Source organism: Calonectris borealis, chromosome 5 (assembly GCF_964195595.1).
Source record: "Calonectris borealis chromosome 5, bCalBor7.hap1.2, whole genome shotgun sequence".
Taxonomy (NCBI): domain Eukaryota; kingdom Metazoa; phylum Chordata; class Aves; order Procellariiformes; family Procellariidae; genus Calonectris; species Calonectris borealis.
In genome coordinates this window covers 11854332-11867287 of record NC_134316.1, presented here as the reverse complement: position 1 = coordinate 11867287, position 12956 = coordinate 11854332, and the positions used below count along the sequence as shown (strand labels likewise).

General features: G+C 37.3%; 1 protein-coding gene across 12 annotated transcripts in view; it reads right to left on the bottom strand.

Moving 5' to 3' along the window:
- Window positions 1–367: 367 nt before the first annotated feature.
- PPP1R13B (protein phosphatase 1 regulatory subunit 13B) overlaps window positions 368–12956 on the bottom strand; it is a 70196-nt gene continuing 57607 nt past the window's right edge. For 11 of the 12 annotated variants that reach the window (XM_075150964.1, XM_075150963.1, XM_075150971.1 and 8 more), the window contains 8 exons: window positions 9238–9407; window positions 7886–8387; window positions 6578–7344; window positions 4847–4984; window positions 4633–4766; window positions 3750–3916; window positions 2782–2981; window positions 368–1875 (listed from right to left, as the gene is read on the bottom strand). In XM_075150964.1, coding sequence (XP_075007065.1) covers window positions 1834–1875; window positions 2782–2981; window positions 3750–3916; window positions 4633–4766; window positions 4847–4984; window positions 6578–7344; window positions 7886–8387; window positions 9238–9407 — 2120 coding nt within the window. In that variant the 3' untranslated portion in view covers window positions 368–1833. The remainder of the gene's footprint in view (window positions 1876–2781; window positions 2982–3749; window positions 3917–4632; window positions 4767–4846; window positions 4985–6577; window positions 7345–7885; window positions 8388–9237; window positions 9408–12956) is intronic. The other variant, XM_075150973.1, reaches the window with a different exon arrangement.

The window sequence follows — 12956 nt, the reverse complement described above, 5'->3', positions numbered from 1 at the left end:
CAACTACCGGGATGAATCCTCCGGCTACACGTGCTGAGCCAAGTGTCTTTCTGCCCTCCGTCTTCCGACACTGGTAAAAATTGAGTAAACAAGCGCACAAGGCTCAGTTGTCAGCTTGCATGTAAAGGACCCTCGAGAGTTCTTCTAGACAAGTATTAATTTGTCACAGTTGGAATAGTGGAGTTTATAGTTTAAGGAGGTTCCAAAATTGTTTGGCAAGTCATTTTCTGTGCAGCTGGTACAACAATGAGGAAACTTGAGTTAACAGATAGAACAAGGCGAGCTAGGATTATTCTTTTTTTGTAGACTATGACCAAAGGGACATCTACTGTTGCTACCTATATAAAAATACTGGAGAATGCAGCCATGCCTTAGCAGTACTTTATTGTGCACATTTACATGTTCTCTGAATTAGTGTATCATAGGCTCTTGAAATCATCACATTCATGTAGCAAATTCTTCAACAATAATACCCTTTCACTTTTCACCACAATATATACAGTTAATGCTAACCTGTGGTAAAAGCAAGTTACAGCACTGCAGAAATGGATATATAAATTATACACAGAACTTTTACATGAAGAATTAATCAAATTGCATACTGTTAAATGGGAGAAAATTACAAGAAATATGGCTAAAACTTATAATGGGAAATTCAAAATATACTTTTGGTATATAAAATCATGTACAATTAAAATTCCAGTGAAGTGCTTTTTTTTTCTTTTTTTTTTTTGCTTGCTTGAAACAACAATGTAGTGGAATAGGTTATTGCATAACTTGCCTTGGCAACAGATGTAGGCTGCCAAGAACCACAGAAACTGTCCTCCAATAAGCTATTGCCTTTCTTCAGTCCTTCTCTAAACCTCGTTTCTTTCTTCTCCTTGACTTAGCATTTACACAATCCTCTCTCTACTTCTATCCAGTCCTTCATATTTTCTTCTAGACTGACTCGAATTACACAGTATAACCTTACCGGACTCTTACCCTTTTCAACTATTGCACTTTCATCCATGCAGACGTACAAATCCCTTAAGCTGCTGCAAGTTCAGTACTAATTGTTTTGTCCGGGATGGACAAGCTCAGGTGGTTAGCAGGGGAACCTTTACATTAGTAGAGGAAACACTGGTGCTGTAGGCTGAATAATGAGAAAACGAAACACCAAGTGAAATACTGTGTAGGGGTTTTGAGAAGTGTACAAATACTGCTGTTTTGTTAGTTCTCTATCTTGATTCTAAACGCAAATAGTACTAGATGCTAGACTACGTAAAGCTTTTGTTGGGGTTGTCTAGACTAGGATTTAAGTGTATAGCATGTTACTACTTAAAATCCTAGCCTTTGTAAAGCTTAATTATGCATGTAATAGGTGAAGATCTTGTGTCCTAGAACCCAAAGAGTTGATCAGTAATGAGAACTCAACATTCACTGGTATCGAACAAAATATCCAAAATCCTCATGTGGGACAGTTACTGTGGGGTTGGAGCAAACTGGACAGCGTATCTGCACTCCGCAAAGGACACCTCTGAACATTTAACACAAGAAAGCTACCATGGAACTTTAACTTAAAACACTGCTTTAGATGATAGTTGGCGCAACACTGTAGGTAGTGGAGGTATCGCTCTCCTCATCAGTGGTGGGTCACATAAAAAACGATCCTCATTTATAAACTGCAGATCTTGAAAATCTTGGATGCTGTCCATTTAACAAGAGAAAGCACCATTAAAACTAAATATCATAGTTTTATTTCTCTGTGTGAAATGATAAAAAATGATGGCTCCAGTGTATGTTTTAAGTTTCCAGTTACCAGCACAGTATTGCACTGTTGTACAAGTGAATTCAAGCAAGGGTTCGCTGTCTAGGTTTTATTCGTGGATATAACTGTAAAAACAGAATAAAAATATTAGGCTTTGCATAGTTGATACCAAGTTAAATATAAATCAATTCAATATAACCAAGGGGTACTTGTTAACAAGAACTGGGTGATGAAGTGTTTTGGGGGGGGTGAGGTTATTTGTAAGCTACAGCACATTTTTAGATGACTTGTGAAAAATTAAAGCAGAAGCAGCAGGAGGCCAAGGGCTGACTTACTCCAGCCAACAGCAGCAAGATTGCTGCTCTGAAAACGACTTGGTTCACTTAGCTCAAGATCCCAGACTAGACCACAGGATGCTTTTATCTAAGTACAAGAACTCCCTGTCAAGCCCTAGAGAGAGCTTATTTCCTGCTCTGTGAGGTGTTCTTACGCATTTTGTCCTCTGTATCTCTCTACTTAGTAGCCTTACAGTCCTGGTCTGTCACAACAGCAATGTTCCATTTGACTGAGAGCAGCATAAACGACTTGCCTAAAGTTGTCATCTTCAAGGCTCTTTCCTGTTTTAAATTTGTACATATCTATATATTGCTTATCTTGTGCCAGGTATTAAAAACCTTCCTAAAGGAACTTCCTGGGCCAAAGCTTAGAGCTGCCTAATAGAGCCACCACGCTTTACATAGGGGCCCTATATTTTAGCCAAGGGAAAAAAAAAAAATCTTATTAAAGCATAAAATATATTAAATATACTACCTTGCCAAAAAAACCCAGCACTACTCTCCTAACCATAGCCTCTCCTTTTTGTTTACAATGACACTGAGGCCAGAGAGAATAAGGATAATCTGCTTTGCACCACTTCATAGCGGTGTATCCAGATGGTGCACAGAGGGATTCTGAGCAAAGATCCGTCTTGTGTTCCTACTGCAGGAGGAAGTAAAAAATAGAAGGGAGAAGGTAACGTAAAAAGAACTTACCCCAAGAAGATTTTTAGGCACATAGCCTTCTTTATCATTGAGGCGGGCCCACCACCACTCTGTTTCAGTGTCATCCTTGCGTCTTAGAATAGTAATGGCATCGCCCTCATGGAATGACAACTCGTCATTATTCTGGGCTTCATAATCCCACAGAGCGTACACCACTCCTTTATTCATCACTCCCAACTTCTCTTGCACTCCTGTTAACAACAAATTAGAGAAAACACTAGGTAGTAAAATACCCTATTTTTCCCTCTGAGATTTTTAGTATGGACACTGTGGCCCAAATATTAGTCCCTTAATAATAATAAAATTTAATTAACAATTATGAACACTTCCATAATGAAATGCTTTCAGAAATCTAACTGCATGATAAAACCAAAATTTACAGAATATTTTAAACCAATTTAGAGTATGAGGTTTTTCTCTTCTATTATATATGCAATAGAAACTACGTCTTTTATTCAAATGAGGATAAAAATAGTTTTACAAATGTTTGAGCAAAGCAGCTTTATAGAGCTGTTGTATATTTCTCACAGGCCTGCTTTCTACAACAGACCTTATACAGTAACACTTGAAGCTTTTGAAAATCTGCACAGTGTCAGGTATATAGAGCCTTAATGAAGCTTATACCCTCTGATGTAAATTAAAAATTTGTCTGCTCCCTCAAGGTACTCTTCTTGCAAAATATATCTTTGTAACTAAATACATTCTGTAAGTTAATTATTCATAAAGTGTTTGTGTTGGAGTATGTCAGAGATATTTGACAGCTCACTGGAACTGTCAAAACCTCCCCATGGAAGCATTTCCTTGAAATTAAGCCAAATTAAACTTTAAAAATCTGTAACATTAGAAGGAGCCTGTGAAGTAACTCAAAGAACAGAAGGACTATGAGCAACATAATAACCAAAAGACTATTTTGTTTTTGGCATTTTGAAAGAAGTTTGTAAAGTAGCATTACAGCTTACCATACAAGAACTGGGAGCACTGAATATAACCTTCTTCCATCTCCTCACACTTGTCTGCAGCAGTTTCTATATCACTTATCGTTGAAGCAAAAATAGCTGCCCCAGATTCAACCAGTAGTTTACAGAGATGAACACTATTGCAAGAAGCAGCACAATGCAAGGGTGTCCTGAAATAAAGCAAAAATTTAGACATGAAGAAATAAACTTCCAGGATTCCTAACTATTTTACCTTGCAATACAGAGTTTAGTCTGTCTATTTTTAAAGGAAATTGTTCTTTATTAATTATAGTATACATACGCATTGTCCAAAACCTGTCAAGCAACTGGAGTGGATCCCAGGATCTACCTGACGCCAGTAAAGCCAAACATTATAAAACAGATGTTAGCAAAAACGTTGATTTTTCAAAGCTGTTGGGTATAAAAGAGTATTTTCCATATGAGGAGATTGGAAAGGTAAAATAAGGTGAGGGCAAAACATATGAGTAGAGCAAGGTTTCACATCCCCTCCAAACGCTTCAGAAGTGCTACATCTACCTCTAAGGCTAGATTCTTCACGAACACCAAAATTTGTGGTGAATTGTATGAAAATGAAACTTAACAGATTAACTTTTGACATTTGTTATTTACAGTTTAGTTATTTCAGCATGTGAACAAGAAATGCAGCTATAAAAACGTAGTATACTTTATCATTTAAGTGTGCTTGCACATGAGTACACAGTGTAACTTTGCATTTGAGTTCCTCACCACCTAGAGATTAGAAAGTGCTCGTTTGCTGGGGGTAAAGGGGAAGGAAATTGTTCCCAAAACAGGTCTCAACTAAATTTTGAATGTGCATCAAAATGGCGTTTCTCCCAGATGCTAAGTTAAAAACCTTGACACTTACCACCCATCACTATCTGCTGCATTTACATTTACACCAAAATCAAGCAGGAATTTCACAATGTGGTGATGACCAGCACACACTGCATTATGCAAAGGTGTAATTCCTTCATCATTTGGTTTGCTGGGATCATCAACCTATTGAAAACATAAAATAGTTCAGCACTTTTTTTTCCCCCCTAAATATTTAAAGAGGTTGCCATTGTTTAGAAGCTCACCTCATATATGATTCGTTGTACAAGGTCAAATTCTCCCTCCAAAGAAGCATCTAGGAGGAGGGCCAACGGATTGAACTTCACTCTCAAACCGTGGCCTGTTCTTTCTGAGTTAGGTTTCTTCAAGTTGGTACGTTTTGTCTGAGTAGAGATGAAGGTTGGAAGGCATCATTTCAAGTTGCAAAAGTATTACAAATTATTCAGTTACTTTTTAACTAGATTAAGAATCACATCCTCCTTAAATGGTAATTAGAACTATGCAAACATTTCTATTATAAAGTCTCTAAATAAAAGGCTTGATACCTTACCACGTCTTAGCTGAAAAATGAAAAAGCATGCCAATATCATCTAGAAGCTTCTAATTAAAGGTAGCGAATACAAGCAACAAAGTACTTAAGTCAATGGTTTTTGAGCACCACAATCTTAATTGTATCTAATATGAACTGAATGTGTTTTTGGTGGATTGTCTGAGACACTGTTGAAACTTTTGCTTAGACTAGAAAGCATGACACAATTAAGCCTGAGTATCAGTCTCTACTCAGAGGAATCTTTGCCTTGAATTAGCAAAAGTATCTGCTGTAGGACAGTACTGAAAAGTTACGAGTTTTGCTGTGGGAAAGAAAAGTACAGAACATGAAGCTATTTTATGTGACATGCTAGCTGGTGTTTATCAGAAGCAGCATTCTCAAGATCTGAAACACATTTAAATGTGTTTTGAGAATATTCTGAATCATTCACGTGTCCTTGTCACTTGCCAGAAAAAAAAAATCTGTTATTTATTACAGCTTTTATAGAATGCTTTTAGTCTCTAGCACTGAGAGATCCATTTTCATTTATGCTCTTATTTAGTATGGCTATTTCAGTTTGGAAAATAAACCTCTCACAGTATGAATAGTATCTGTTGCTAGCATACTCCATTCTCCCAGAAGTATCCTGGCCCACTTGTGCTCATGGAAAATGCATACAAGGTCCTGTGCACCCTGTAATCAAATTGTAAGAGGAATACAAGGTCCCTATGTGAATCAAGAAGAGGAGATATTCTCTGAAACCAATGTTAAAGTGAGTCATATCAACAACTAAGAACAAAATTCCGTTTTCTCGCTGTTTTCATTTCTCTGTATGCTGTAGATTTTGATAATGACAAGTATTTAAAAGGTTTTGGTGCAGCTGGAGGAGGGACTTTGAAAGCAATTCAAATTACACCACAAGCCCATTAGAAAAACATTTCTGCTAAAACAAGTCAGCTGTGTTGCTGTTAGCGTTGTCAGCCCTGGTCTCGCATCTTTCTGCTGAGAGGGGAAAAGGAATGCACTTCCCCCAGAACAGTTATTTCAGCTTGCTTGCAAATTAAAAAGCTGCTCACTGCCATAGCTTACCCCTAGTTTCATACAAATAAGTTATCTTCGTAGGCCCAGTGAAATGAAAAAAATATTTTTAATGGAATCTCAAATCCCAGAATTAGTTCTACAACAAGAGTATATCCCAAAGAAGGTCTACAGCCTAAAGTACATACACAACTTCCTGTTGCCTCTCTGCATATTTTCCTTATTAAAAACCTATATTAATAAAGAAACTAATCCATGAGAACTCTTCTTGAAGCCCCTCTGGTTTTGTTTTCTTTTCTTTTAGTATCATGAACTTCAAGTGCAGACTTATCATTTAGCATAAGCTTACCATCTTCCAGTTATGCTAATTTTATAGTTCACAAAATTGTCTTCTTGCTTTGTTACTTACTGGAGGAAGTGGAGGAGGAAGAGCAGGTGGCAAAGGAGCTTCATCTTCTACTGGAGAACTAACCTCGGGCGTGGGACTGGATGACTGTTCAGTAGAAGGAACTATAGCAGGATTGTTGTTGTTATCTTCAGTTGTCTCAGATGTTTGATTTGTGGTTTCAGTGCTTATCAGTTCCTCAGTAGCAGGAGAAGGTAATTCATTATCATTGGCATCTGATGAAGGAGGTGGCTCATCAGGAAGAGGAACTGTCGGTTGCACGGAAATAGGTTCTTCAATATTGCCATTGGTACTAGCATTACCATTATCAACATCAGCTAAGATGCCTATGAAGTCCTGTGGATTGCTTGGCTGATAAAAAGGAGCACTTTCTATTCCTCCAGCAAGAGTATTAAAGCGCTGATACAATAATTTTTGTATATTTGGTCCACTTGGGCCTTCTGGTTCAGTGATAGAACTACGCTTCTTTAATGGCCTAGGAGCATTGGCCAATTTTCTTCTCAGAGCTTCAAGGTCAGCATCACTTTGATATCGTAGGGGTGAATGCACAATAGGTGTGAGCTTAGTAGGACTGAGAGGACGAGGAATGTTTTCCACATTGCTATTTTCACTGGATGGTGGAGCATTTTCCAGCTCTTGATCTTTTTCAGAGACCTCAGTCTGAGGCTGAGATTGTGGCTGTGAGGAAGTCTGGGCAGGCAAAGAACCATGAAGGAATGGCAAGGGTGAGGGAGAAGTCGAACCAGATTGTAATACGGGTTTTCCATACACTGAAGAAAAGAAAGATGGAAAACAGTGAAGAACTGTTCTCAAATTACATAATAAAATATTTGCAAATAAACCGCATATGTCTCTGTTGCTACTTGTTTGACACTAATAAAGAAAAAAAATTGAATTAATTATGTTGGAACCTATCAAAACAGAAATAAATACTCACCTGTTGGTGATTGTGATGCTTCTTACAATTACAAGCTACAAGAAACACCTGGAATGTTTTTCCTCTTTCATGAGAAAACAGTAAGAGGAGAAACACTCTCCTCTCTAGACACTTTTTTCAACTTATTTCTGAAAGTATCAGTAGAGTTCTAATTGCATCTTGTTTTAAATAAAAGGTAATTGAATGTATACTTATTTATCACCCCAAAAATATATGGGATTATTTTTCTGTCATGCTGCATACATAAAAATACCTTTCCTCTTCTCACAGATTGAGACTAGTTTTTCAAACTGATACAGAAAGTAAACTAAGCCCAATAATTAGATCTTAACAGTCTATTTCAAAGGAGAAAAAAAAAGCAAAATATATTCTACCTGCTTTTACCGACTTATTTAAGGTATTGTATACAGCTTGTTGATAATTCTTTGGTGGTGTTGCTTGCTGAAGATACATTGAGTAGATGGAACTGGAGTTCACTGTCTGTGGCCCTTTTCTGGGAGACTGAGGTCTTGATCCTTTATCAGCTAGAAAAGGTCTGATTGCCACAGTTAAAGGGAGTTCTGGCCTGCCATCTCCTCCTGGAAACAAGGGGGGACCGGAAGGTTGATACGTAGGGCTGGGAGGTACAGAAATTCTCTGTTGAATCTGTTGTGAAGAACTGGGCTGATGTATATTGCTTGGTGGCGGAACTGGAACAGGTCTTTGCCGATTTGTTATACTGGTGCCAGGTCTGGGCAGACTGCCATCCTTTCTTCTTTCTAGAGAATTTGTAGAACCTGTTCCTAAGGGAACTGGACTTGGATAGGTCCCATAGTTTTGAGGCAACTGCTTGCTTACACCAGGAATTGTTGGTGGCACCTTCCCCAGGTCAAGACCCTATGTAAGAACAATTGGCCTCATTTAATTAAGTAAAATACTTGTGAGCAAGAATATTCCTCATTCAACAAAACATACTAATAATCTTGTGTGACAGCAAAGGAGTCAATATAAACAATTTGTGTTCCTTAACCACTAGATGTGATTCTACCTGAATTTACCACAAGACCTCATCATACATCAGACAGAGGCCACTGTTTAAGGGCATCTTCAGCTATAATACATCAATATGAATCCAAAACTATTTGCATACTTTCAAAGCCTGAATAACTTGTTCTAGGTTCTTAATCTCAGTATCTAGTTGATAATGTTTTTGATAATACATAGCGTGATAACAGAGTTTACCAAAACTATTTAAAGACAAGGTCCTTATTCTTTAAACATAGTGTCTTAAAGAATTCACACAGTACTAGAACAACAGTGCAGACAGACACCACCAGTGGACTCACTCAAGGATGGATTTAGTGACTACTTTTGTGAGAAAAAGAGTGCATTGAAAAAGTGATAATCTACACGAAGGAAAAATAGTATCGAAGATCTGAATTAGAAAAATAGGAAGGTGGGGGAGATGATTAGGAGAAGCAAAGGGAGAGAAAAGGGGAGACCAGATATGTACAAGAACAGGAAGGAATACAAACTACTGAAGTTGAAAAAAAAAAATATAAATTGTACTGTGATAAGAACAGAAAGGAACAGGAGGAATACAAAGGTAATTTTCTTTGTGACTTTTAAAATAATCATCAGCAGGGAAACTGAATGTGTATGTAACTGAAGTGAGTTCAGCTATGGAAGCCAAAGGTTCATAATTTCAGCAAAACAGATCTATAAATATATCACAGATGAAACCCACCAGCTTATCAGTACTTCCTAATACTGAAGTTGGCAAAGGCTGGCTGGATATAGTTCCTTGTTTTAAAGCAGTATCCATGCTTGATTCTTTCCAGTCTGTGTTGGAGATCTGAGGGGGTTTTACCACAGGGGTTGAGCTCTGTTTAAGTATTGGCCAATTTCCATCATTAGCTTGAAAACAGACAAAAATATTATATTTAAGATAATCCACACCAGCATTGTAAACAAGCAAAACAACATGTGAAATAGAAAAGCTTAGATTACAACAGGATTAATTTGATTCCAGAAATGAGATAAATCACTATTAATGTATTGTTCAGAAATCAATACTGAAAGCCCAATCACTGCATATAATATGCTGTTCATTACGCTTTGACATTCAAATTGTATGGAAAATTTCTATAGAAAAAAAGATGGTTAAAATTTTGGTTTGAGTGTTGCATATTCTTAGAAGGCAAACAAGTTCAGAACAAAAATCCTTGCAGAAAGACTTCATCAACATTTCTTTTGGTACTATGCGGAGACACTGTTAAATTATGCTAAATGTTAAGTCTACGTAAGCTCTGAGTGGACTTACTCCAAATTTAAACTATGGTTACTAGATTCATTCACTCATAACAGGAAGTAAAAACTCATTTTAACAATGGGACGGAACAAAAGCATCCATTACTTTGATGGAAGTAGCAGTTAATTTACCTTTTGTTTTTCCTCAACATATTTACCTGATTAGAATTGCCCCAGAGATTTTAAAGAAATTTATAAAGTCAGCTAACAGCTTCAACTCACAGTGTCAAGATACAAGTCATGGGCTTTTATCTTCATCACATGCAAAAAATCATGCATAGCTGCACATAAACTGAGGCAACAAATCCTTAATGAAGTCCTAGATGCATTGATATGTTACTTTATTAACTGCATGAGACTATTTAGTTTTTGTTCTCTAAGTAAGCAAGAGAGTTTCACTAGCCTGATAATTAGATCTGTTTTATAGTAACTAACTAGATCCCTGGTTAGATCCCAAGGCTTTGATTTGCCTTTAAAAGATTAAACTTCATGTTTCTCTTACTCTAAGGAGACCAGAGATCATTTCTCCTTCCCTGTTGTCTGTAATTATCTTAGTGGAGCACATAGCATCAGTAAAGACGACATGTAAGATGTAACTAACTTTACTAGAGGATAACAACTAAAATGGAGGGGGGTTTTGTGTGTGTGGAGATTTACTGAGATTTCTGGACTCCATAGTAAGACAACATCAAATGAAAAACAGGTATTTAATGGCAAAGTTTCCCATTTCATTTCAGTTTTAAGCCCCTAGAAAACAGAATCAGCAAGGCTATTTCTAGAATTCTTTGCCATCCTTGTCGAGTATAGCGGATAGTCTAAGAATAAGCTGCATAGGAACATTCTAATTACAGTGAATTTAACATCACCACTCTACTTGCTATCCATAAGCCTTATCCTCTTTATTAAGTATCCCTTTTCTCTGCCCCCTCCCCCCGCAAATGACAACCTGAAGATTTCTTGACAATTACCACCCAATGTTTTCACTGTATTAGGTCATAAACCTATTTATAGGCTTATTAAAATCATACCACTTTTAAGTGAGCAAAATAACCCAAAGTTATACCTCTGCATTTAAGCTATCATACTAATTATTTTTTAATTATATGTGCAGACCATTCCTTAATATTACACACACTGTATTGTATTAAACTTTCAAATTCAGATCAACTGTGTTTGAATTCTGAGAGATAATTACTTTGGAGCAACAGTATTTTTGTGGTTGGTCATTTAAATAGGGTTAACATGTGCATATTTTTACACTGAGAACATAGTATATAGTCCAGAAATCACTTTTCAGACTTGCAAACTGCCAGCAAGCGAAGTAATGAGGCCCAGCTTTAGTACTGGCAACATCCAAGAACTGGACATGTGGGGTTTTTTGTTTGTTTTTGTTTTTAATCATCTGGTTATCCAAAGCAAGACCAAAAAAAGACGACTGTCTAAATACTTTGACCCTAAATAATGGCAAATTTTCCAAGTATGCACTGAATTAACATTTACTGTACAAAATACACAGGATGTTCCATAACTCCAGTAAGGTTATGGTTCAGTAAAACTTTAGTTTTGAAGATCAGTAAAAAGTGTTATAACTGATTCACGCTAAACATGAAAGCATCTTTAGCCATAAGTTTAGCTATTAAGAAAGCACTTACAGAAACAACAGTAAAAATCCCAAAGAATTTAATTATCTTACCTGCAAATACAAGCCCACACTCTTCTATTAGAAAGATAGTTATACAAAAACTTTTTGTAATCCTTCAAATTCCAAATATTAGTGTGTTCATCGCCAAATTCTGAGGTAACAGACTGGAAGTAAATTCAGACTCTCTCTCCTCCCTCTAACTTCTCTGTTTCATTCCACTTATATAAACACCAGAATGTAACTGTTCCCACCTTCATGTCCTTCATATTATAATCTGGCAGACTTGCCAACTACCACGCATTTTTTATGCATGCACCTCTCACGTACTCCCACAACCCAAGCTGAATCTCATGCACTTAACTAAGCTGCTGTCGCAATCTGCAACTGCAGTGCATGGCGCCAGAGGCTGCATGATAGGTGCTAGGAGGAGGCAACCAAACAGCATCTGCCTTCTGCTATCTTTGGTTAGACTGAACAGGTCCCAGACACTTGCCCATCTGATGGCAACGCCCTTCTGACAAGCCTTCACTAGCTCCTGCTCTCAGCCACCCCATAGCCATTTCAGCCAACTGGCTTCATTTTCTCCTCCAAATGTACCCTCTTGTCTGCCGCTTGTAAGACTACCTAACACCCAGTGTATTTCAACTCCCACCAGTCCATTTTGTATTTATATAAATAAGACAGTGACATGCAGACACAAAAGATTTTGTGCATTTTCTCTGATTTTACCTATAAAATTTTGTAGGTCTGGATCCAGGATACTTACTATAGCAACTGAAGTGCAAACCAAGTATAACATTTTTGTCCAATGGAAGTCAGCAAGATTCTTGCTATTGACTTGGACAGAGCGAGCTTTTATCCCAACTCTGGGGCCAGTGCAACATGGAAACTCAAAGTTTCCCACAAAGTAACTCAAGCTAAACCTGTATGTAATACATCTATCTAATCTGAGATATACTAAAACATGCTTTGGTGATTACCATGAATTTTCTAATAACAATTAGAAAAATCCAAGGTTTTTCAGTGAAGAAAACTCATCCCTAGTACACTACTCCAGTACTCCAGGATGAATTTGCTGCAAATCTGTTTCCTTCAACGATGAAAAGCAACTTCTCTACAATTTTACATTTCAACAGCATCTTCTGCATGCCAGACCACAACACAAGTTCTAAAGATGCTGTTTAATATGCATCTGTATGCAAGAGCTCAGATGACCATATTAAAAACTGAGTTCTTAGCTAGCCAGAGATCTTCTATGGACTCACAGTGCTGAGTGTCAAAGAGAGTAGGTGGCAGGCGGATGACATTGTGAACAGCAGACTGAAGAGAAGTGGGAGGTGACAGAATAGGATCCACTATTATGTCTAAATCAGAAACCTTCCAGGTGTCTGGAGATTTTTTCACACACCCATAGTCTGTCTCTACCGGACACACCAAGGCAGATCCAGTTACACAGAAAAAGAAAGAAAAAGAAGTGGTGGAAAAATTATAACAATGACAATGGAGAAATTAGA